Source organism: Centruroides sculpturatus, unplaced genomic scaffold, assembly GCF_000671375.1.
Source record: "Centruroides sculpturatus isolate CEXI.00-Female unplaced genomic scaffold, Cexi_2.0 scaffold222, whole genome shotgun sequence".
In the NCBI taxonomy this organism is placed as follows: Eukaryota; Metazoa; Arthropoda; class Arachnida; order Scorpiones; family Buthidae; genus Centruroides; species Centruroides sculpturatus.
The window spans coordinates 227,759-250,782 of NW_019384483.1; the positions used below are offsets into that span (position 1 = coordinate 227,759).

General features: G+C 29.6%; 1 protein-coding gene across 1 annotated transcript in view; it reads right to left on the bottom strand.

The window, feature by feature from the left end:
- Positions 1–6,166: 6,166 nt before the first annotated feature.
- Positions 6,167–23,024, bottom strand: part of LOC111621506 (cytochrome P450 3A24-like) — a 39,771-nt gene continuing 22,913 nt past the window's right edge. Inside the window, exons 8-18 of the mRNA XM_023363661.1 lie at positions 21,729–21,845; positions 16,610–16,708; positions 13,512–13,638; positions 13,263–13,423; positions 12,330–12,418; positions 12,088–12,149; positions 11,883–12,043; positions 9,902–9,990; positions 7,590–7,733; positions 7,343–7,505; positions 6,167–6,259 (exon numbers count right to left, since the gene is read on the bottom strand). Coding sequence (XP_023219429.1) covers positions 6,182–6,259; positions 7,343–7,505; positions 7,590–7,733; positions 9,902–9,990; positions 11,883–12,043; positions 12,088–12,149; positions 12,330–12,418; positions 13,263–13,423; positions 13,512–13,638; positions 16,610–16,708; positions 21,729–21,845 — 1,290 coding nt within the window. The 3' untranslated portion in view covers positions 6,167–6,181. The remainder of the gene's footprint in view (positions 6,260–7,342; positions 7,506–7,589; positions 7,734–9,901; positions 9,991–11,882; positions 12,044–12,087; positions 12,150–12,329; positions 12,419–13,262; positions 13,424–13,511; positions 13,639–16,609; positions 16,709–21,728; positions 21,846–23,024) is intronic.

Here is a 23,024-nt window from a genome sequence, read left to right on the forward strand (position 1 = left end):
TTGCACTTTAAACCTTCTGAAAATTTTATAAACAAAAAAGCAAGAAAATGACTTTAAACGTTAAAATCCTTCAATCATCAAACTTCCTTCAGTGAAATTAATATAGGTGCAACGACATTAAGGCCAAAGCTTGAAGACTTCTGTGACGTTGCTTATTCTTCGGATTTATTATCATGTTGACATTGCTTCCAAAACTTCCTATATTTGTAGTCTGTGTAATATGCAATTTATTCACGTGTTGAGTCTTACTGTCAAATCTGCTTCCACTATTTTTATGCCACAACTTTCCAAAGTTTCCTCTGTAAGGAGGGCGCCCGTGGGGAAAGACACAACCGTGAGGATTGTCTCCCTTTTAAGGACGCGGTGTACCCGAATCTAAACTCGCATGGAGGTCGCCCTTAAGGTGAAAGGTTACGACCCTCGCTTTGCCCGTGATCTGTCAGGATGACACGAGAAAGCCTTTTCCGTATGGGGGTCGCGGTTTGCTGGACGCAAACACTCACACAGAGACCGTATTTACCATTTCAACGCGTTTATTTGGATTAGAAATCATGCTTACAATAGTAGCACAGTCGGTCCCTCGTAAAGTGTCGACCCAAACGCTAAGGAGTTCCCTCCAAGGGCACGTTGGTAAGGTATCGGGAATGGTTCTCCTGGGCTGCTCGTAGAGGGTTCCTCTCTTGTCGTTGGAGGCGGAGATGTAGCCGCACAAGTCTTCGTCGTTCCCAAAGTGGAAGGTTGATCCTCGGTGGGTCTTTTGTGGAAACTCCGCGACGGGTAGCTCAGTCCCTAGATCCTTCTTCGGAAGTCTTTAGTCCGTTAGCCTCTCGTCCCCAGTTGAGCGAACCTGACTGTTCACATCCAACCTCGCCGTGTCTTTGGGATCTCGAGCTTTTATCACCTTTCCTCACCCGAAATCCGAAATCCCGAGATTTTGGTTGGTCCGAATGTTGGTCCCCTGCGATTCTATTGATCCCTGGTCTGTTGCCAGGGACGCGATTCGGGCCGAGGGGTCGCCGAAATGACCCCGTCCGGGCCGTTCCCCTCCGGAGTCGGGTCAAGCCCTTTCCCGGATGACGGTCCCGTATATTGTCACCTAATGTCTATTTTTCTGTCCCGGAGAGGAGGAAGCTGTCTCAGCCGCCGCCCCCTCCACAGGAGTGTCAGCAGGACCTGCTTTGAACTCTCTGTAAGGTGACCGTCCAAAGTTTCCCCGACGGTCGATTCCTCGATCGTTCTCACGATTGACGACCGTGAATCTGTCAATTAGGCCTGGAATGCGACAATTAAATTGTCTCGCATCCCGTTCCTTGGTCACACCGGTCCTATTTACGTAATAATTCACCGATATATTGATTTTAGCTCGACAGTCGGTTTCTGTCCAAAGGGGGGTGTGTGGTCCCGGCCTCACACCTCAATTTAGATATTTTTACTGTGCTTTACATTTTAAACCTGGTTTAACCAGATTTTTACGGGATTATAATAAAAAACGAGCAATTGTTTATTATGACATCATCACAATGTCGGGCTGCAATTTCTAATCATATTTTTAATTTTTATTTAATTAAAACATATGCTTTTCACCTCAAATTAGTAGAGGCTTGTGTCTATAGATCATACTTTTCTTTTAACAATAGAGTCGTGCCAGTCATCTATCTAACTACTTTCAGGGAAAATGTTTGAATTGAAATAATGTGATTTCTGGTTTGCATCGGAAGTTTATATGTTATTAGACGAGACCAAATACTTCAATTGTTTCCATATTTTGTAATGATTCTCATCTATCTAACTTCCTTCTCGAGATTATGGAATGGCAGTCAGCGGACGTATGACAGTGGGAATTTAAAGGTCTAGAATTTTTTCAAATTGCAGTCCAAAGAAATAATTGAATTGAATTATTTATTGATAAAGTCTAATTTTAAATTTTATTCCGGAAGTCCCTGTGCAGACATCCAACACCCACTTTCCCCCATAATCACACATACGCAGTGTAATGTTAAGTAAACCGAATAAGTCCTCAATATTTAATACTTGTAAGGTCCACTTACGTCGTATATCAGGCCGCCAAGTAGTTTTCTTTGAGTACTGTAATTGTTCTATTTTTCATATTGATACCAATGTCTATTAACAACTATACGTTAACAACACTCTACAGGTAACAAAACATCTTTAAACTTTAACAAGGTCTGGAAGCCGCTCTTTCTCGCTCAAATTTTTACGAGAGGTTAAAGTACTATATATATACGAGCATATCAATCAGTCATTTTGTATCCAATTTAGAGATACCCAGCACGTGCTTGTATTGACTAAGCAGGTTTTTTGATTTATATTTTATTTTTCAACAACAACATGATAGGTTTTTCTGCACCAAACTGTTCTAATAACAGAAGACAAAAAGTATATAGAGTTTTTTCGCTTTCCAAGTGATGAAAATCGTCGAAAAAAATAAGGCTAATAAATTTGAGAAGGACAGATTGAACACAAAGTAGAAAGTATGCCACGTATGTATTTTGTAATAAATTTTATGATTTCGTACTGATATTAATATAGGTTTATATATTGATATGTCGTGCATATCAGGTAAATCATTATTATTTTTATAATTATATTTGTCAGACTAAATAATGTTTCTAGGCCTAACAAATTTATGAATCATGTCTGAACAATAAAAGTTTATCAAATATTATAAATTCGTGATATTAATTAATTAATATCTATATATTTAAATTCTTCTTTTTATTTTTATGTTGTTATTTAATATTCGAGAAATTCGGTAACTTACATTTCTGTTAATTTATGTGCAGCCGAAATGATAAGTTCAATATAAATACAGTATTTACATTTTTTGTAAATTCATTTCACTACTAAAATTAATCCAGTTCTTAAAATATAATTTTGCTAAGAGTTTCAATTTGAAAATGTAACATAAATATGTCTGTCATGTGCACAATGACAGTTTCGAAAAAATCGTAGTTGTGAATCATGTTATTAAAATCTAATAAAAATGGAACAGTTTTCTAAAATGGGAATCTTATAACTCAAAAGTTTTCTTTGTAAATTTGCATTTTAATTTAATAAATAATATAGGTTAAAGTAAGTTAAGGAGTGTTATAAAATGGATTCAATAAGAAGTGTTTAAAAATAATTTTATGAACATCATAACAGGTTCACTTTGAGGAAAGGAATTTGAACAGAATAGCATTAACGGCAAATGCCATTCCTACGTTATTTGATGTATCTAATATTCCTAGAGTCCTAGAATGTAGAAAGAAGAACGTGTATGAAATAAATAACTTCTGTGATACAAACAAATAATAAATAAGTAATTTTTTTGTTTTATAAACGCAATGTAGCGTAATAACGATCGTTACAAGTGATCGTTATTACGCATAATATAAAGATACGACACGGTTTCAAATCATGGAAAAAGTAATTTTTTATTTACACCTTAAAATATTACTTCCATTAATATAACAACATTGTTATTTATCAAGACCAATCTATACTATAGGCTAAATCATACTTACATATCATTTAATGTAATTTAATCTCTAGTTTTTTAAATTTATAATTTAATTAAATTCACTATATAAATATATTTAGTTGTATATATTAAACTTCATTATCTTTATTAACTCTATAATTTGTTATATAAGATATGGATGGAATACAACCACACCAAGATAACCTCATTATTGAAGAAAAGAATTTCCAAGCAATTTCTTAGTTGAAAAAAAAAATTAATCTTAAAAAAGAAAATGAATCAATGAAGAAAGAAATTATAAATATGAAATTGACCCTGTCTGAATTTTTATTCGAAGAACAATTTATTAAATACCTTAAATCTTTATATACTGGATTATTGTTGACAACATTATCTTTTATAAAATTATCCAAAAATTTTCAAAAACGTTGTGGATATTTATTAGGAAGTCAATTTTCCCAGATGGCATGGAAAGTGTAATTTTCTCTGATTAGAAGTAATGTATGGGCCAATCCTATCTCTTTAGTTTGTTTAAAAGCAATTAAATTAATTTGTATTTACAATTTATATCACCATCAAAAAATGCAAATTATTTTTGTTATAGTGACAAAGTTCTGTTGAATTATTCAAATTTAAAAATAAAATATTCTGTACAAGCTAAAGTACAACAGAAATCATTATTAATAAATGATGATAATTCTAGTTTTTCAATTCTGAATATACAGTGTTTATTATATTGTCGGAAGTGCATTAAAGGCTATAACCTATAAATTTTTGACCATAGAATTAGAAAACATTACATCTATCTTCAAAAAAATTAAGATACTCTGATGGCTCCGTAATACCTTTCAAAAGCTGGACAATTTAATCTACTCATCAAAAATCATTTTATTCCACCAGCAGGAGTTATTATTAGGTCGAAAACGTTTGACCAAATTTACATTAAAAAATTAAACTGCTGCTGGTTGAAATAAAAGTTTTTTGGTGAGTAAATACTCTAATGGAGGTAGTTTAAATTATGTGTTTTGCATTACATTTAAACTGTGTCATTACTAAAGAACTCATTCAGAAGCATAATTACAATCTTCTAACATCAAGCTTAAATATGAATACTATTATTGAAACTAATAAATTGCTTTCAGGGAATCCCAACATGTAATATGATCAAAACATTTACTTTTACATTATACATCTGTCCGAGGTTTTTCTTTTTGTAAATTTAAAGAAATTAAACGAAAAGCGCATCGAAGTTTTGGAAACAGACAAAATATTAAACGACAGAAAATTTAATATTGTATTTTATTATAATATCACAATATACATTAATAATATTCATTTCATAAAATTTTTTTACACAACTCTAAATAAAAATACCAAATCCCGGATATAATTTAAATAAAGTTCTTTATATAAAAAAAATTGTAATAATTCGGTGTAATTTCTGAACATCAGTAAATTTTTGCATGAGTTTATTATTTTTTATTTTTTAATCTAAACCGTTAACATAATATAAAAAATTAAAGATTATTTAATTAAAAAATAAAAGAACATAATAAGTTTAAAAAATTAACTAATAATAAAACATTTTACGCAAACGAATCTATCAATATTTGGTTAACCGAACGTTATGATTCAAAATGGCAGATTGTTATGCTTGTATAATCTAGTACTCTACGAGAGGAGCATATGTCATCATTTTCGCAAGCGTTCCTTTCCTTTACAGTATAAATTAATAATAATAAAATAAAAAGGAAAAAAGTTCATATTTGGTTTCTAACACACAGTATATAGCCTATATATTATTTATTACCTGCATATTTTCGTTACAAATATTAAATGATTTTATTTCATGCATGTCAAAGCAAAAGTTTTCTTTAATATTACCTGAAAAATAAGTCGAAAAATTATTATATTGGTTATTACTTATGCGTTCAGAAAATACGTTGAGATTTTTAATATATATTATAAGGGTTACGTTTTATTTGTTCGAATCTATTTTTTTGTGAATGGTATTAAAGTGTGACATCGCGTAAATTCCGATAGGAATATGTTAGAATATACAGTATACTCTTTTTATCCGAATCTCCAATAAGCTGATGTCTTACCTGGCGACTGTCTGGTCAATATATTTATTTTCAGTGAAAGCATTATTACAATATGTAAAACCTCACAAATGCAGATTTTCAAAAACGTTGTGAATATTTATTAGGAAGTCAATTTTCCCAGATGGCATGGAAAGTGTAATTTTCTCTGATTAGAAGTAATGTATGGGCCAATCCTATCTCTTTAGTTTGTTTAAAAGCAATTAAATTAATTTGTATTTTACAATTTATATCACNATTTGTTCGAATCTATTTTTTTGTGAATGGTATTAAAGTGTGACATCGCGTAACTTCCGATAGGAATATGTTAGAATATACAGTATACTCTTTTTATCCGAATCTCCAATAAGCTGATGTCTTACCTGGCGACTGTCTGGTCAATATATTTATTTTCAGTGAAAGCATTATTACAATATGTAAAACCTCACAAATGCAGATTTTCAAAAACGTTTTATATAGTATAGTAAACAGATTAGTGATGAAATAATAAATTTAAAAATTTTAATTTAATATGTTTCTTGTATAAAATATTTTATATTTGTTTACTTTACGAATCATTTTTAGATTATACTTGAAATTTTGTTGAGTTAAAAATTTATTTTCTTTTTTCTAACTGAACTATTAATTTCTTCGGTTGAATTACGCCTTGCCCTTTAAAGAATTCCAAAGGTTTCTTCATAAAAAAGAAAAAAAAATTAGTGAAAGAATGACCGATAATTAAATTAAAATAATATTTGTCAATATTATCTAGTAATTTACGTTATACATTATAATAGATTTTTTTAAATTAAAAAAAAACTTATTAAATTTTGAGTAAATTTATATAGGGAAAGGTGGGGCAAGCTGAGAACGTTAAGATTTGAAAAGTCATAAGATGGCGATCACAGCAACAACATTTGGTAATATATATTACAAAATTTAATACTTGTAAAACGTTTTTAAAAACAAGAAAATTTAATTATTTAAAATTATATGTATATGCACCATCTTGCCCCACCCGTGGGGTAAGATAAGGATATTATTTTTATATACAAGAAAGACAAATTAAAATAGTTAAACTGTCGTTTTCTTCAATATTGGCACAAGAACAGTGTGCCTTTCTATTACAACGGTTACACTTAGCCCAACTCTTTGTAGATACAAAGTATAACCCTCCACAATAAAGGCATTCTGTGTTATTTGTCTTTTGTTAGGCTTACCCTTGCTGAAGAGTGCCTGTTCGTCGTCTCTGCAGCAATAAAGTCTGCTTTCGAAAATACTTCTGGATTCATAGGCCATATTCATGGTCAACCTGGGTCTAGACTGGTATCCCATCTTGTCCCCAACGTACACTTTTCATACTGCCTGCAAACACAGGTAAACTTCATTTCAAAACTAAACAATTACAGTCTTAAATGTTACTTGGGAATACCATAAGATCTTCATCTAAAAGGTAATGTAAAAGTTCACATTGAAACTTACTTTGTAGAAACTTTTTAGCAGGCATAAAATTAGATGAAGTATTCCTGAAGCATGAAAAACTGTCTTACTTCCAAACAAAGAGAGCGATTCGGACGTTCTCTCGTCCCGTGATCTCTTTCGAGGTAGACATTTAGTTCTCAAATAACAGCTAGATAGAATCATATTAACCATAAATAAACAGACGTCCCCGTTTTACTCCATGACCCCATCTTGCACCACCTTCCCCTAATTAACGCAATTCTAGAAACAATTTTTCATTGTTGAAAAACGAATAAAAGTTTAAAGACAAATATACCTTTGTTTCTTCCGTTGCAAGAACTCGAAAATCACGGAACAAATGAAATACAAGCATTTTTACTACCATAATGGCGAATCGCATGCCAATGCAGTTTCTCGGTCCCTCTCCAAACGGAAGATAAGTATATGGTAAAATAGAATTTCGATTCTCGGGCAGAAATCTACAATAGTGTTTTGTAAATATTAATTTGTAAAGATTCATATATGAACAATAGGTATAGATTATAAAATAATTACAGACTTACCTGTCTGGATTGAATTTTTCTGGATTTGGATAAAATTCTCTGTCGTGATGTATTGAATAAACAGGAACAGCGATACTCATACCTTTTGGTACTTTAAAGCATATTTCAGATAATTCGTATTCTTCTGTGCATTCTCTGATTAATCTAAAAGATATATTTAATTTATTATACGAAATATTAAATTTAAATCCGTAATACGATATATTGATTTCCATAATATCAATTTCCGAAAATCGATATACTATAATAATATTGTAGTTTTCGAATGCAATACGCCATATCAGGCCATTAAAATATTACTAATTGTACTTTTTTTAATGTTATACCCAAATAATGTGTCAAGTATATTTACATATTTCTTCATCATAAAGATATTTAGCTATTTATAAAACCAAACATTGTAATCTATGATAAAACAATTATAACAACTAACAACGATTTACACTGTACATGATTTAGTTTCTGAAAAAATTCTCGTAATTCATAAATTCGTAAATAGGAATGAGATTTTCTGTTATTTTTATGATTGAAATTGTTTTGGTATAATACGGTTACCCATTTATATTCACTATATATAATAATAAAGTGCTGCAAAAAATCTACGTACATCCCCAATACACAATACAGTAGACCCCCTATAACGCGGACTCCTATAATGGAGATTTCTATAACGTGGCGAAAAAATTGCGACAGTATTCGTATAAAAACGCTAAAAGGGGACTCGTAAAACGTCGTCGCCGACTCGTGTCGCGACAGGATTGGTCGACTCTGGACCAATAGTAGACGAGCAGCCGAACACTTACATGATACAGAGAGTTTAGGCGAGTAAGTTGAGTTTACTATCGTCTGTACAGTATTATATATAAATTAGGTACTGTATATATAATTATATATTAACTTAATTTATTTTAACTTTATTATAATTATATATATACTTTCCGCCGTCCAGCGCCACGCTACGGAGAGTTTAGGCGAGTAAGTTGAGTTTACTATCGTCTGTACAGTATGTAAATTAGGTACTGTAAGTCTAATACAGTACTGTAATTTTATACATTTATTGTGAAAGAAACATTTCTTATTCAACGACCATTAAAATTATTTATATTAATGACGTCTCCAAAGTTCAACGAATTTTTCGCAGAAAAATAACTTATCAGAAATTGCGGCCGCCGTTTGGTGCGCTGCTCCGCGACGAAAACAAGCTTAAGCAATGGCGTCGTCGAACGGTACACACTCGGTAAGTAATCCTACAATTTTTTGTTTATAGCATAGTTTATACGGATTGTTCCCAAAAAATTATACGTATTTTGGAAATGTTGAGTGAAATTAGCTAAGAATCGATTAATTTTATGGAAGAAAACCTTTCAAACAGCCGTAGTCCGTAAACTTCACACGTGTCGGGCTACGATTGGCTCATGTATTTAAGGATTCTTACAACGTGAAATTCGTATAACGTGGAACGTATCTACGGGTTATAGGGGTGGTCTACTTTATTGTAACTATCAACTTAATAATTATAAATGAAATTAAAATAAAATTGATTAGATTATTTACTGATAAAAAAGGAGCTAATATGAAACGAAAGAATGACAAACATACTTGCCTATCAGCCATTCCTTTATTTAAACAGAAAAAAAAATACTGGCTAGTTAGGCAGAAAGAAAGCAAAATTAAAAAAAAATAAAATTATTTTTTAATTTAATTAATGAAATTATATTCACTGATAGAAAGGTTCGTAAAGGATGTGTATTATTAACAAACATTTGCTTTCATGCAGTAAAATCAACATCTGCATAAAAATCCCATAAACGTTGGTTTTACGATGAAGCTTGGCAAATAAAACACAAACAAAAAATTTTGTTGGAAGAAACGAAGACAAAAATTTACAATAAAAACAAGAAAAACTTACAACATAGCTTTAACAATGTGTCCAATATCTCTGAAAATATAAAAATTGATTGACTTCTGTTAGTAATGTCACAAGAGTGTGTTCAGAATTCATAGGTGTTGTGAAGATGATTCTTTAATATATTTTCCAGCGCAGCATCATAAGAGATGCAAATTCCCTCTATTTTCATTGATATTCACTGCATTTTTTTTTTTTTTGGTGATTCTGAGCTTGTACCAATTTCACTTAGAATGACACTCAAAATTCATCCAACATAACGTTTTGTTTAAAATGTTATTTAAATATAAATATAAATTTCTCCTAATTAAATATCCGGAAAGCGTTAACCAGAGACGTTCTGTTGGGTATGTCTGTAATTAATATTAAATAATGTATTAGTTATAAATAGTAAAATTTTTCTTACTGCGCTGTAACGGGTTTCTTTCTGAGCGTTTCGTTGATAACAGCGTCCATATAATGCATTTCAAAAAGTGCGTCAAAATTAATTTCTTTCTGCAAGATTAAAAGTATAATTAATTGGTTCAGGAAGAATGATAATTATCCACGCTTCTGGTATTTTAAAATAAATGGAAAGTAGGTTGAAAAAAGATGTAATTTCAATTTTAATTTAATTGATGTATTTATTAAATGTATAAATCACTGTTTCTCAAACTATGGATCGTGACCCAATATTGGGCCGTGTTCAACTTTTAATGGGTCACGAAATGATACTACCTTCCGTAGAAATACTTGTAATACTTATAGAATATTTTAATAATACAAGTACAGTACTAAGAACAATAGATGCATCGTTAAGTACTGAAGACATTTAATAACTTTTTTCTTATAATTATTATTATCATTTAGTAATAAAGTTAAGATTATAGAATCTGCATATATAAAAATGATTTTTTTCTTTTCTGTTTTGAATAACATCAAAATAGATATTTTATGTAAGGTAATTGTCATAAAGTTATTTGAGTTGCAATGGCTTTGTAATACGTCCTTGTTTATTGAAGGAAATATCTTTTTAAGTATTAAGAAATTTAAAGAAAACAAAAGAAATTTTAAAAAAAACATTAATAACACAACACACAAAAGAAATTTAAAAAAAACATTATAAATCTGCATATGCAGATTTATAATGTTTTTTTTAAATTTCTTTTGTGTGTTGTGTGTTGTGTGTGAGTGTGTGTGTATACAAAATAAAATTGACAAAATCTTACAATTTGAAAAATACAATTTAAAAAAGGTTCTTTAAGTAAGTTTATTAAAACAATCTGTATATTCTATAAATTATTTATGTAATTTAATGAAAGTTTATTAAAAATCTTAATATTTTTCAAAGTAAAATAAACTTCCGAATAATTTTGAACACAGTCTGTTTTATTTACAATTATCAGTCTTGCATTATTTACTAGTTAATTTTCAATAATAAAAACTGAAATTGAAGTAAGTGTTTTTGTTTACCAGGTGTTATTAAAAATTCATAGACACTTGGGTTGAAGAATCATCACAAACAAATATATTAGGTCACGCATGAGAAACGCTGGTATAGATCATTAAGTAACTATGTAGTTCGGGCCGTTTTCGCCTGATTCTGTCTCTTAGGCGTTTCATAACCCGCAGGTAGTAATTCGTGTTGACTGTCTGGCCCGTAGGTAAGTATTCGTGATGCACAACCCCTTTGCATCGAAAAAAATAGTTAACATCAAACATTTGAGCGAACTTGTCGAGCTTTTTTGGGGNAAAATACAATTTAAAAAAGGTTCTTTAAGTAAGTTTATTAAAACAATCTGTATATTCTATAAATTATTTATGTAATTTAATGAAAGTTTATTAAAAATCTTAATATTTTTCAAAGTAAAATAAACTTCCGAATAATTTTGAACACAGTCTGTTTTATTTACAATTATCAGTCTTGCATTATTTACTAGTTAATTTTCAATAATAAAAACTGAAATTGAAGTAAGTGTTTTTGTTTACCAGGTGTTATTAAAAATTCATAGACACTTGGGTTGCAGAATCATCACAAACAAATATATTAGGTCACGCATGAGAAACGCTGGTATAGATCATTAAGTAACTATGTAGTTCGGGCCGTTTTCGCCTGATTCTGTCTCTTAGGCGTTTCATAACCCGCAGGTAGTAATTCGTGTTGACTGTCTGGCCCGTAGGTAAGTATTCGTGATGCACAACCCCTTTGCATCGAAAAAAATAGTTAACATCAAACATTTGAGCGAACTTGTCGAGCTTTTTTGGGGCGGGGGATGTTTCACCCACTCGTCAGATAAATAGTTACTTAATGATCTATACCAGCGTTTCTCATGCGTGACCTAATATATTTGTTATAAATTATTATGTGTAATTGTTATTATGTGTATAATTTCAATAACTTCACTTACAGTATTTCTGCCAACTTCATCTATTCCTTCAATTAACTTGTTTTGACATTCAGGATTCAAGGCCATGTAATACACAACAAACGCTAAAGTGTTGGTAGTTGTTTCAATTCCAGCAAAAAGAAACAATACACATTGAGCCAGCATTTCATCCAAACTCATAGCTGTAAGTAATTTTATATTTAATTAATANAAATTTTTGGATTACAGAGACGAATTATATACATATTTCCTCTGTTAACAGTGAATGTTACTGGTGATTCTGACATTCTGGAAATTTTATTTGTAATGCAGTTCATGACTTGTGCAACATATCGTTTTGTTTAAAATATTGTACTGACATATAGGCCTAAATATCCGGAAAACATTAACAAGAGTTTTGCTGAATGTGTGGTACCTGTACCTAAATATTACTATATATAACTATTTCATTATTTCATATTATCTTACTGTATTCCAATTGGTTCCTTTCTGAACGATTCGTTGACAACAGCGTCCATATATTGCATTTTAAAAAGTACATCAAAGTTAATTTCTTTCTATAAAATTCAAAAATATAATTAGTTGGTTCAGGAATAATGATAATTATTTATGCTTGTGACATTTTAAAACAAATATGAAACTAGGTTGAAATAAGTCTAAATTTCAATTAAATTAAATTTTAATTTTAAATATAAACTGATATTTCTTTATGTAACAAATTGAAATAAAACAATATTAAAATTCCATTTTGAAAAGAAATAGTAAAGTTAAATTGAAATATTATATTTATATTAGACCCTAAACGATTTAATTTCAAAATGAAAATAAATGTATAAATCATTACTGACAGTTTTAGCATATGAAAATGTATTTTATTCAACATTTCCATTATAATGAAAAACAATCCAATTTCTCAGTATGATATTTCACAGTGTTGTTCAAATAATATAATTACCTATTTTCTCACGAAAGTTTTAATTTAAAACTTTTTCCCGAAAATTACCATTTTAAGACATCAGACTTAAGACATGATAAGGAAAATAGACAAAAGATTAGAATTGCAATATCACATGTTTAGCGTATTTGATTTGTTAAATTAAAGATTACTTTTCTTCGCTAGTTTCATTATACATATTTTTAAATTACTTGTACAGTACATTACTAGAATCTTTCAAACTTAATTATGCAAATTTTCAACCTTTTATTTTAGCTTCCTGATAAACTTCCTAAATACAAAATACTTTAGGCAACTATTTTCTCATATTTTTTTTAGTGTAGGAAGATATTTTGCTAACCCTATTTATAAGTTTTAATGTAAAATAGTGAAAATTTCTTATAGTCAAGTAAATTGTATTTAATAAATATATAGATCATTAAGTAATTATTTATAACTTCACTTACATTATTCTTATTAACTTCGTCTATTTCTTCAATTAACTTGTTTTGACATTCAGGATTCAAAGCCATGTGATATATAATAAACGCTAAAGTATTGGTAGTTGTTTCACTTCCGGCAAAAAGGAATAATATACATTGAGCCAGCATTTCATCCAAACTCATAGCTGTAATTAATTTAATACTTATTATTTTATTTCAACAATGCACATAGAGCACATATGTACGAATATACAGACATAAGTAGCAACATACTTTTATGTTTTGGTAACGTTTTGAAATTGGATTCATCTTTATCATTCGTTTCACTAGAATCTTCTGGGGAAATTTCTAAGATGCCTTTCTGAGCATCCATTAATAATTGAAGAAAATCATCTGTTTTCTGCATGAAGATAAATTATAGTATAATCTAACAATTTAGAATATACCGTAATTTAGAGCATATAAAAATTTTAAAGGCAAATAATGTAAACATAGTTGTACCTTATACTTCCATTTATCCATAATGTAACGTTTTAGAGTTCGAACTCTAAATTCAAGAGACATTCGACCCGGAGTTCGAACGGTGTTTCTATATTCGAACTGCGCACGCAGTGAAAAAATGCAATCGCTGCATTAACGCCATCCGTTGTCTGCACAAGTCATCTCTCGCTTTCGCTGCGAAAACATTAGGGACGTTCCGATACCACAGAAGGATCGATTCCAGTATCGGTATCGATCTTAAAGTATTGATACCTGACGATATCGGTATCGCATATCGAATCTGGAAATCTTGCCAGCTGTCGCTTCGGTCTGTGGCTTGATTTGGAAAAGTTTTGTGTAATTTAAAATTTTAATATATAACATGCTTTATTCTAGATAGTTATTATTAAAACTGATTTCTAATATAAACTGAACGTTACGAATACAGTATTGTTATGATATTTTAATAAATTTTCAAGTTTTTCAAATACAGTAGTTGGTGAATTATTTATAAATAGTAATCTGAACTCTAAGCATACTTTATATTAGGGTTTCTTCAACGGGATCCAGGCTGTTTTTAACCCGGGAAATATTCCGGAAAATTTTCTCACTCAGTAAAATCTCGCAAATTTCTTAAAAATTCACTTTTTTCTTATACCACATATTAAAGCTGAGAAAATTTTGCAAATAGAAAGTATAATTAACCCATAAAGAGTCAGAATACATTTGTGTTTATTAGTTTTAAGTCTGCTTATTAGTTTTTTAAATTTTTACTTGTTATGGCATTTCACAGATTGTTAATAGTCAATATATAGCCTATTTGTGACAGGACTCTGAAAATTCTTTACTTGTCAAAACATGTAATATCTGGAATAATTGTGTTTTTGTTGTGTTAATTTTTAACCATGCTCAGTATCATCAATAACTGCATTATGCCAGGTTGTGTGAATTGGACAAGGATACAAAAAAGTACAAAGTATGCGAGTAAGAAGTTTTTCTTCATAAACACAATTATTAAAGCCAAACGAACTGCCGAATTATCGGGTTATAAGCTCGATGCCGCTATTAAAGCAGCCGAGGTAAACAAATCAAGAATACTAGAGAGCAAAAGAAGTACTACAACGCATCTCGAAAACGAACTATTAATCTTCGAGGCTACAGGTGAGAAAACACATAACATCCGTCTTCTCTTAATAAGATCTAGATCGAGTGATCGGAGTATCGACCATCTTTGCTTTTAAAAATCTTATTATACAAATTTAAAATAAAATTTTATGTTATGTTTTATTTAAAAAACGAAAATTACCTTCTATTTAAGAAGTTTGATCTAAATTTATTGTTTTTTTTTATTTTCAACTCAATTTAAAGGCTTTTTTTATAATTATAAGCAGTTACCAACAAACTTGAATAAATTTTTTCTATTTCTGAAAATTTCTACGTAATTCAAAAGTAATTTTTTATACATATTTCACACAGAATTATTAACATTGTTATTTTGGAGGTTGCAGAACATATTAATTTACTTAAAAAAAAAAATATTTATATCATTCGATTTCAAGTTTTATTTTATGTCTTAAAAACAATTAATTACACTCCGAGACATGCAAAAAGCCGAGAAATGTGAAACTATATAGATTCTGAAAATGAAATTTTTTGTAATCAGTTTATTGATTTTTGGTTTTTAATATTGATTATATAAGTTTAACTTAACCAGAAATAGTGCAAGGTTTGGTTTTGGTTTTGGATTTGTCTGTATCAGTGTTTCTCAACCTCTAACGAATCGTCGCCCCCTTCACTACAAAATTCCGATGCCGAGGGACAAGGTTAACGCCAAATTCGTACTGCATTAAATAGACTAGTGACAAGTATAATGTTATTTGTTTAATTATTGTACGATATAACGAATAAAATATCTAATTATTCTTAATATAATGTTTTACTATATCGCCCAGAGAATTGTTTTTCGCCCCCCCACAAATATAAATTGTTGCTATTCGCCCCCTGAACATGGAAAAACGCCCACATGGGGGCGATATCGCCCCCGTTGAGAAACACTGGTCTGTATAATCCAATTTTGATAGAATCTTACCTGTCTATGAAAAATGTAACGAAATCAGTGGGAGGAAAGTATTGATACCGGTATCTGTATCGGCAATATCGGGACGTCCCTAGAAAATATATCTCGCGTTAAGATCGTGTTTTCTGTGCTTTTTTCGCTTTATTTTTAATGTTTCGTTATACAGTCAAACCTCGCTATTCGAACAAATCGGTTCACGAACAAAATTTCGAACTCATTTGCCTCGATTGTCAAACAATCTACTCTGCAAGAGACGATAGATTAGAGAGAGACAGACGGTCAACTTCCGATACTTCCTACGTTAACCTCTAGGAAATCGCATATAATCGAGGAGACGGAAAAACTCCCTTCTATTGTGGATAAATGGCAAACAATTGACTGATGATATCACCTCCGAGAGGATTATTTATGAGAAAGCCAAGCAGGTGTATAGTCACCGTAATTAATTAAGAAACAGGATAACATCACTTCTCATTAAGGTAGAGAAAATGCGATTTTCATTTCATTTTATTATGCGCTATTTACGTATTTTATTTATTATTATTTTTACGTTTTAATTTATTATTGAAGGTACGTAATTGTGTTATTTTTACCTTATGTTGTGTTTAAGTTTATCAAAATTGATAATTTTTTAAGGGCTGGAACGGATTCACTTTCAATTATTCATAATGAGAAAAGTTAATTCAGACTTCGAACAATTCAGAGTTTGATTGGCCTCCTGGAACGAATTATATTCGAAGTACAAGGCACCACTATAATATAAATAATAATAGTAAAATTGAAACTGCTTCTGAAAATTAGAAATAAAATATACCGTCTTTTCTTCTTCACGTCGTTTCATAACATGTAAAGCAAATTCTTTGAAAAAGTCGATTGTACCAGCAAAAGGATCTACTTTGAAAATTTTCATTATCTTTGGAAATAAAACTAAAATAAATTAAAAATCAATTTTATTTTATACGAATCATATATTTTACTATGTGATATTTTAAAACTACAACTTATATTAAGATACAGCTAACTCACGATATTCGCGAGGATTACATTCGTTGAAAATACCAAAAAAAAAAAAAAAAAATACTTAAGTAAAAACCGAGTTAAGTTTCTGAGGGTCGATCCAATTTGGCTGAACTGAAGCATATTATTGTTTATATAATATTTAAACTTTTACATATGATTCAATAAACAAATAAAAACCAAGGTTTATTTTATTAATATGCTTAATTATTTACAAAAGTATATTTCTAATATATTAGAAATAGAACTGAATAAAATAGACTCATCCAGTATGTATAATCTACCAAGAGATATTTTTTTGTAAATCTAAATTCGTCCTGTCAATTTTTTAAATGTTTAATTATGTTAAAATCATTATAGATACGTAGACAAACGATCGTTTTAAATACTCGGACTAGAAATATGCTATTTTTAATAATTAATACTAAGTATTTTGCTACTAAAGTTAGACATTAGACAGTAGACATTATTAAAGGTAGACATTACTCGACATAAGAGATGGCGTCTTTACATTAGGCCTACAAGTAGTGATTTATTAGTGTGGAGTATCAAATGAGTAGTGCTAACTTGCATCTCTAGATGTGGGGCACGTTTTTAAAGTTTAATTTACATTGATATAAAATTCGATAGGTAACCATAAAAACAGTAAAATTTAAATTAGACCTTCCAATTCATTACAAAATAACCTAAAGAATATACTGTATATATCTAACCGAAGCATAAAAATAAATTAATTAAATATGCTTTAATCCGTCTATTGCCTTAGCACAAGTCTATTAAATCAAATCAATAGATACTTATGTTAAATGTAGAATGGGTATTCGATACTTAATTATGTAAATACAGTATAATTTATACTGTATTTACGTAATTGTGGGATAAACTTTGTCGTGTAAAGCACGATTTCGCAGAAGACATTGTTGCTAAATGCGGTGATTGAGTTTGGTAGTGCACTAGTTACTGAAGTTTGCTTAGTTGTGTCAAAAAATGTAAAAATACGGTATTACGGAGTTCGTTTCTTACAAATACTGAAATATTGTAAAAGTAAGTCGTGGATACGTAAGTGGACGAAAAGTCGTATGGTTGGTCTCAACTTTTCAATAGCGAATAAGCAAAAGCGTAAATACCAAATATCCGAATACCGAGAGTTAACTGTATATTAAATATTATACGAGGCTTTGCATTACTATTGGATTATCACATAATTTTGCTATAATAAGGGGTGGACGAAAATCCTAATTATATTCAAGTGATAATCCCTTACGGCGACAAAATATAAATCCTAAAAAAAATGTTCATGCAAAACTTCAAACGAATTACAATTTATATTATTATTTTATTAAAGTTTTAATAAACATCAATAAATAATAAAAATTCTTTTAATTGTGTTATCGAAATTAGTTGCTGAATATTTAAAAAGTTAATGAAATTATAGAATTTTTTTAAATAAAACTTAATTTAATAAATTAGGCTTACAGAAAAGCGCAAGGAGAATAGAACCATCTATATTAGATGCCTTTCTTGCTTTTGAAACAAATTTGTTATGTGGATCCTCTAAAGAATTCAGTTTTGTTCCAAATGCAGTGGAAGCGATTACATCAATAAAATAAATACTTAATAATAAACTGTAAATAATTAAATTACAATCATTATTTATTTTACATTTAAAACATACTGTATTTGAAAATAAAACTGTATTACATTTATGTTGTTTGACTTGTTGTTTGAGTATAAACAATTGTTTTAAGCTTTAAATTAACTAATTCATATGGACAAACTTCCTCTTAAAATTATATAAAAATTTAAAAATATTTAAAACGTATCGAATTTCTTGGATACAAAATACAAAAAACTATAGTACCCACTCTAGATATACATCTATAGTATTCATTGCTCTACAAGTAATTTGCAGCTAAAGGTCCACAAAATTAAGCCATAAAAAAGACTTATTTCCGAATGACAAATATTAATTTTCGATGATCTGGCATATAATTATTCACATGATTATATGCCAGATATATAGTATAGTTAAACCTCTTTTTGAAGAACAGCTTCAAGACCGAAAACTGTCCGTTTTAGAGATCTGTTCACTCGATAGAGGTTTTGAAAAATACCTTTAAATGTAGCCTGTACCATTTTTTTTTTACAAACATATAATACACACCATGAAAACAATAATAATTAAACATATGAGTGATGAATAATCATAAAATGATGAATATTACTTTTAAAAATATTCAGATATTTGTGTTTCTACAATTGACTGTAGCAATCTGCTTTAGACTATGCATGCTAGTTTTTTCACTACTGTGTCTTTTCTATTGATATGAAACTGCTTGAGTTTGTTTACGTAATTCAGGACCTCTCTGAATGATTCTGTTGTTGGCTCTGGCCGTGAAATCGAACAGTCTGTTTAGCGACCAAATCCAGAGTAATTCAGTAGCTTACATGGTTTCATGTTCTTCCTCGTGAAGTATTCGGATGATAAATCATACCGTTTCTATTTCTAATTGGCTATTTTAAAAATTCGATCTGTCATAAACGACGATAGGATACGAAAAGCAAGGAAGAATACAAAAAGGGCATAAGACGACAGGTAAGATAATTGAGTAACGAATGTAAATAGAATTGTTTTCGCTCAATCTCCTAATTATATATGATCACTGGGGAACTGGTCCACTAGGAAATCAGGAATTTCCGGATAAAATAAGGAACGACCACCGAACAAATGCCCGTTCGGTGGTCGATCCTTATTTTATTATATGTTGTCTTTTATAAAAATAAACAGAATATAAGCACTGTTTGTTAATTTAGTAAAATAAACAAAACTTCAGTATTATTCTAATTAAACCGTAAGCGTCTGTGTCACGGTCCACACGAACAGACGTCCGGCTTATGACAAGATTAGAGTCCTTTTTCCTCTGAATTTCACTTTTTTGAATCTTCTCCGGGTTGTTATCACTTCTCGTTCAATCGTAAGATATAAATTACAGTAGAACGGATCACAACGGAAGAATTTCGCGTTTTCATGGGTTCCATAAACCCAATCATAATAATTTATCTTGAACAACTAGAATCGAAGCGTCATTCTTTCCATCTCTGTTAAAAAATCGATTGCATTGAAAGTCAAGTAGAGATAGAAGTTATGCAGACTATGTTAATAGTGAAAATATTTTTCATCTCTAATATGTTGAAATTGTGCTGAATTCATAGCATCTGTTTATAATGATTTTGAAAATTTTACATATAATTTTTCATAAAATTACTAAAATTACTAAAACTAAATTAAATTAATAGAATTTTATTAATTCATTCATAATATACTAAGAGCTATAATTAATTTACCTCTTACAATCGATAGACTGATTTTCATTGGATAAAACCATTTTTTTCAAATTCTCTGTGAATTTCTCCGCACATTCTTTTACTAAATATGCCATCTGAAAAAATTCTACGTTAATAAATGCAAAAAATTAATAAATTCTTTATAAATTATATATTTATTATTGGACTATATATTACATTATTTTTTATTACGTTATTAAATTTATATAAAACTCCTGTTATTTCAATAGCTTGAAAAATTACTATTCATATTAAATATTTTCGATTTTATCTTTGTATTTATTTCTAATGAAAAATTTTTAAAGTATATTAGTTATACATCAAATTTAATTATCTATTTTACAACAAAATTACATAACTCAATTAATAAGACAAATATGATACTAATACTATGATAACTTTCATTGTAACGAAAAACCTCGAACTTTGGAGATAATTCAAGTTTTTGTTTGTTTAATAAAAATAAGTTTACTAGTCTCAAAAACAGATGGAAATAAATAATATAAATCAGTTATTTAAAAACAACAAAATTCGTATATTTAAAAAAAAATTAGAAAGTTGCGATCATGTATATTTTCATGCAAACCATACAAATTCAGGGTGTGCGGATTAGATGTCTAATAAAAGAAACGCGTGTAAATTTAAAAGTTATTATAACAATATAATGAAAATGTCTTCTAGTAACAAAAAACTCTTGTCGATTCTCTTTTGCATTCAAACAGACTTAAATATGTGCGTCAACAGTGGCGAACCAGATGTCCAACTTGTATTCTACTTTATCCACGGATTTCATAGCATACGACGCGTGACATTGTCCATAGCTTGAGAGATTCTGTCTCACATCATTGAAGTTATGCACAGATATATAATACTCTTGATTATTACAATATCTCACAGGAAAAAGTTTAGTGGAATAAGAACCAATCTACTGTCTGGAATACTCCCTAAAAAATGTCTTTATTGAACAATGATGCCAGGAGGAAGTTGAAGGATAGCATAAGTTGCAGCATGTATAAATAACTTGACCAGGTGATAACATGCAGTGACTGGAGCATCTATTTTGCTATTCTGCTCATGTGTTAGTAATCGCAGCGCCAAAAAATGGCATTTCTCATAAATGGCTACAAATATCAACATAAAATATAAGCTGATTACAAGTGCGATAAAAATACAATGCAAATTATAAATTGTTCTTTTATTAAACTCATAAGCCGGACACCCTCCCTGTATATTATTACTTTTGTAAAACAAATGATAAAAGCAGATGGCATAATTATGATCTTTTAAAATAAATTAGATATAAAACAGTAAAAGCAAAGTTGATCACTATATAAATAAATTTTAGTATACTCAATATCGTTTCATATCAAGCATTTATTAAAAGAAGCTACCTTCTTATGAGATGCTTAAGTATCCATTATTTTTCTAAATGGTTATAAATATTAAATCGTTTCAAAAAAATCTCACTACTTGCATCACTTATTCATCTCCACAGATTAATTGAATTTATTAATTATTACTGGAAAATTAAAACAAAAAGTTAAAATGAAAAGATGTAAGAATTTATTTACTTGTTTCATTCTGCTGCTAGTAAAAGTTGGGCTCATTATACATCGGATTCTTTCCCAATCTTCATCTCCCAAAATAACCAATCCGTTGTCGAATATTGGATTTCCAATATTAAATTTCTGAAGTAAAATTATAATAAGTTTAATACAGTGAAATGTCGAAAATCCGGATTCGGCAATAGAAAAATGGATATAAAATAACCCTTTCAATGGTAACTTCGTTGTTGACGTTCTTTCTCTCTTATCTTGTTCATGCTCTAACATTCATTCAGAATTCGTAATTTTTTAATTTTGAAATAATTATTAGTACATTTTTTGTTTAAATATAATGATTCTGAAAAGTATATTTTGAATTTTTGTAAGTATTCCTGCATTCCTTGTGAAATACTGCCTTAAACTTAGAACACCTAAACTTAAATTACAGTACATTTGGCGTTTACAGTACTGTGCTTAAAATTCTAACTTTCACGTATCTTATATTTTAGAGTCCGGATTTTCGACGCCTTACTGAACTTATTAATACTATTTTTGTATATTCTAAATTAACAATTAAATTTAAATGCTTTATATGTTTTAATCGTATTCATTTTTTAATTCTACTATCGAAGGTTACACATCATAAAGAGTATTAGATCACATTAAAGTAAAAATAAAGAATATAGAATCTATTATTATTTATGATCAAATTATTACTTCTAGTAAATACTTTGAATACTTACATACTTTGTATTTTAAAATACGAATAGTTTCTTAATATATACAGGTAACCCCCGTATAACACGGCTCTTCTATAGCACGGATTCACTCTAACACGGTTCGAGAATTGGGTAAAGCCCTCGTACAACATGAAATGTAATAAATTTTTACGTACTTAAGTACTAAGGTGTGTTTCAAATTTATACGGACACGAAAAAATTAAAGTGAAACCCAAATTTGCTGCATTAAATGACAAATGTTTTATTAAAAATAACATGGATTTACTTGTTTCCACACTGCAAAATAAGAATTTCAATCAAACATTAACATTTTGTCACTGAAAATAATATTTTTCAAAATCATGTACAAAAAAACTGTTACATTTTTATCCGGACAGGCACTCATTTCGTGAGTTAAATAGAAAATGGTTTAGTTTCAAGCATTGAATTATACAAATCAGCTTACATATCTAATTGTAATACAAATTTTTTACGTTGTTCAACGTTCTAAAATGGGTAGAACAAAGAATTTATCTGATTATGAAAAAGAGCAGATTGATGCCTATAAATCACAAGGCAAGTCAATAAGAGAAATTGCAGCATA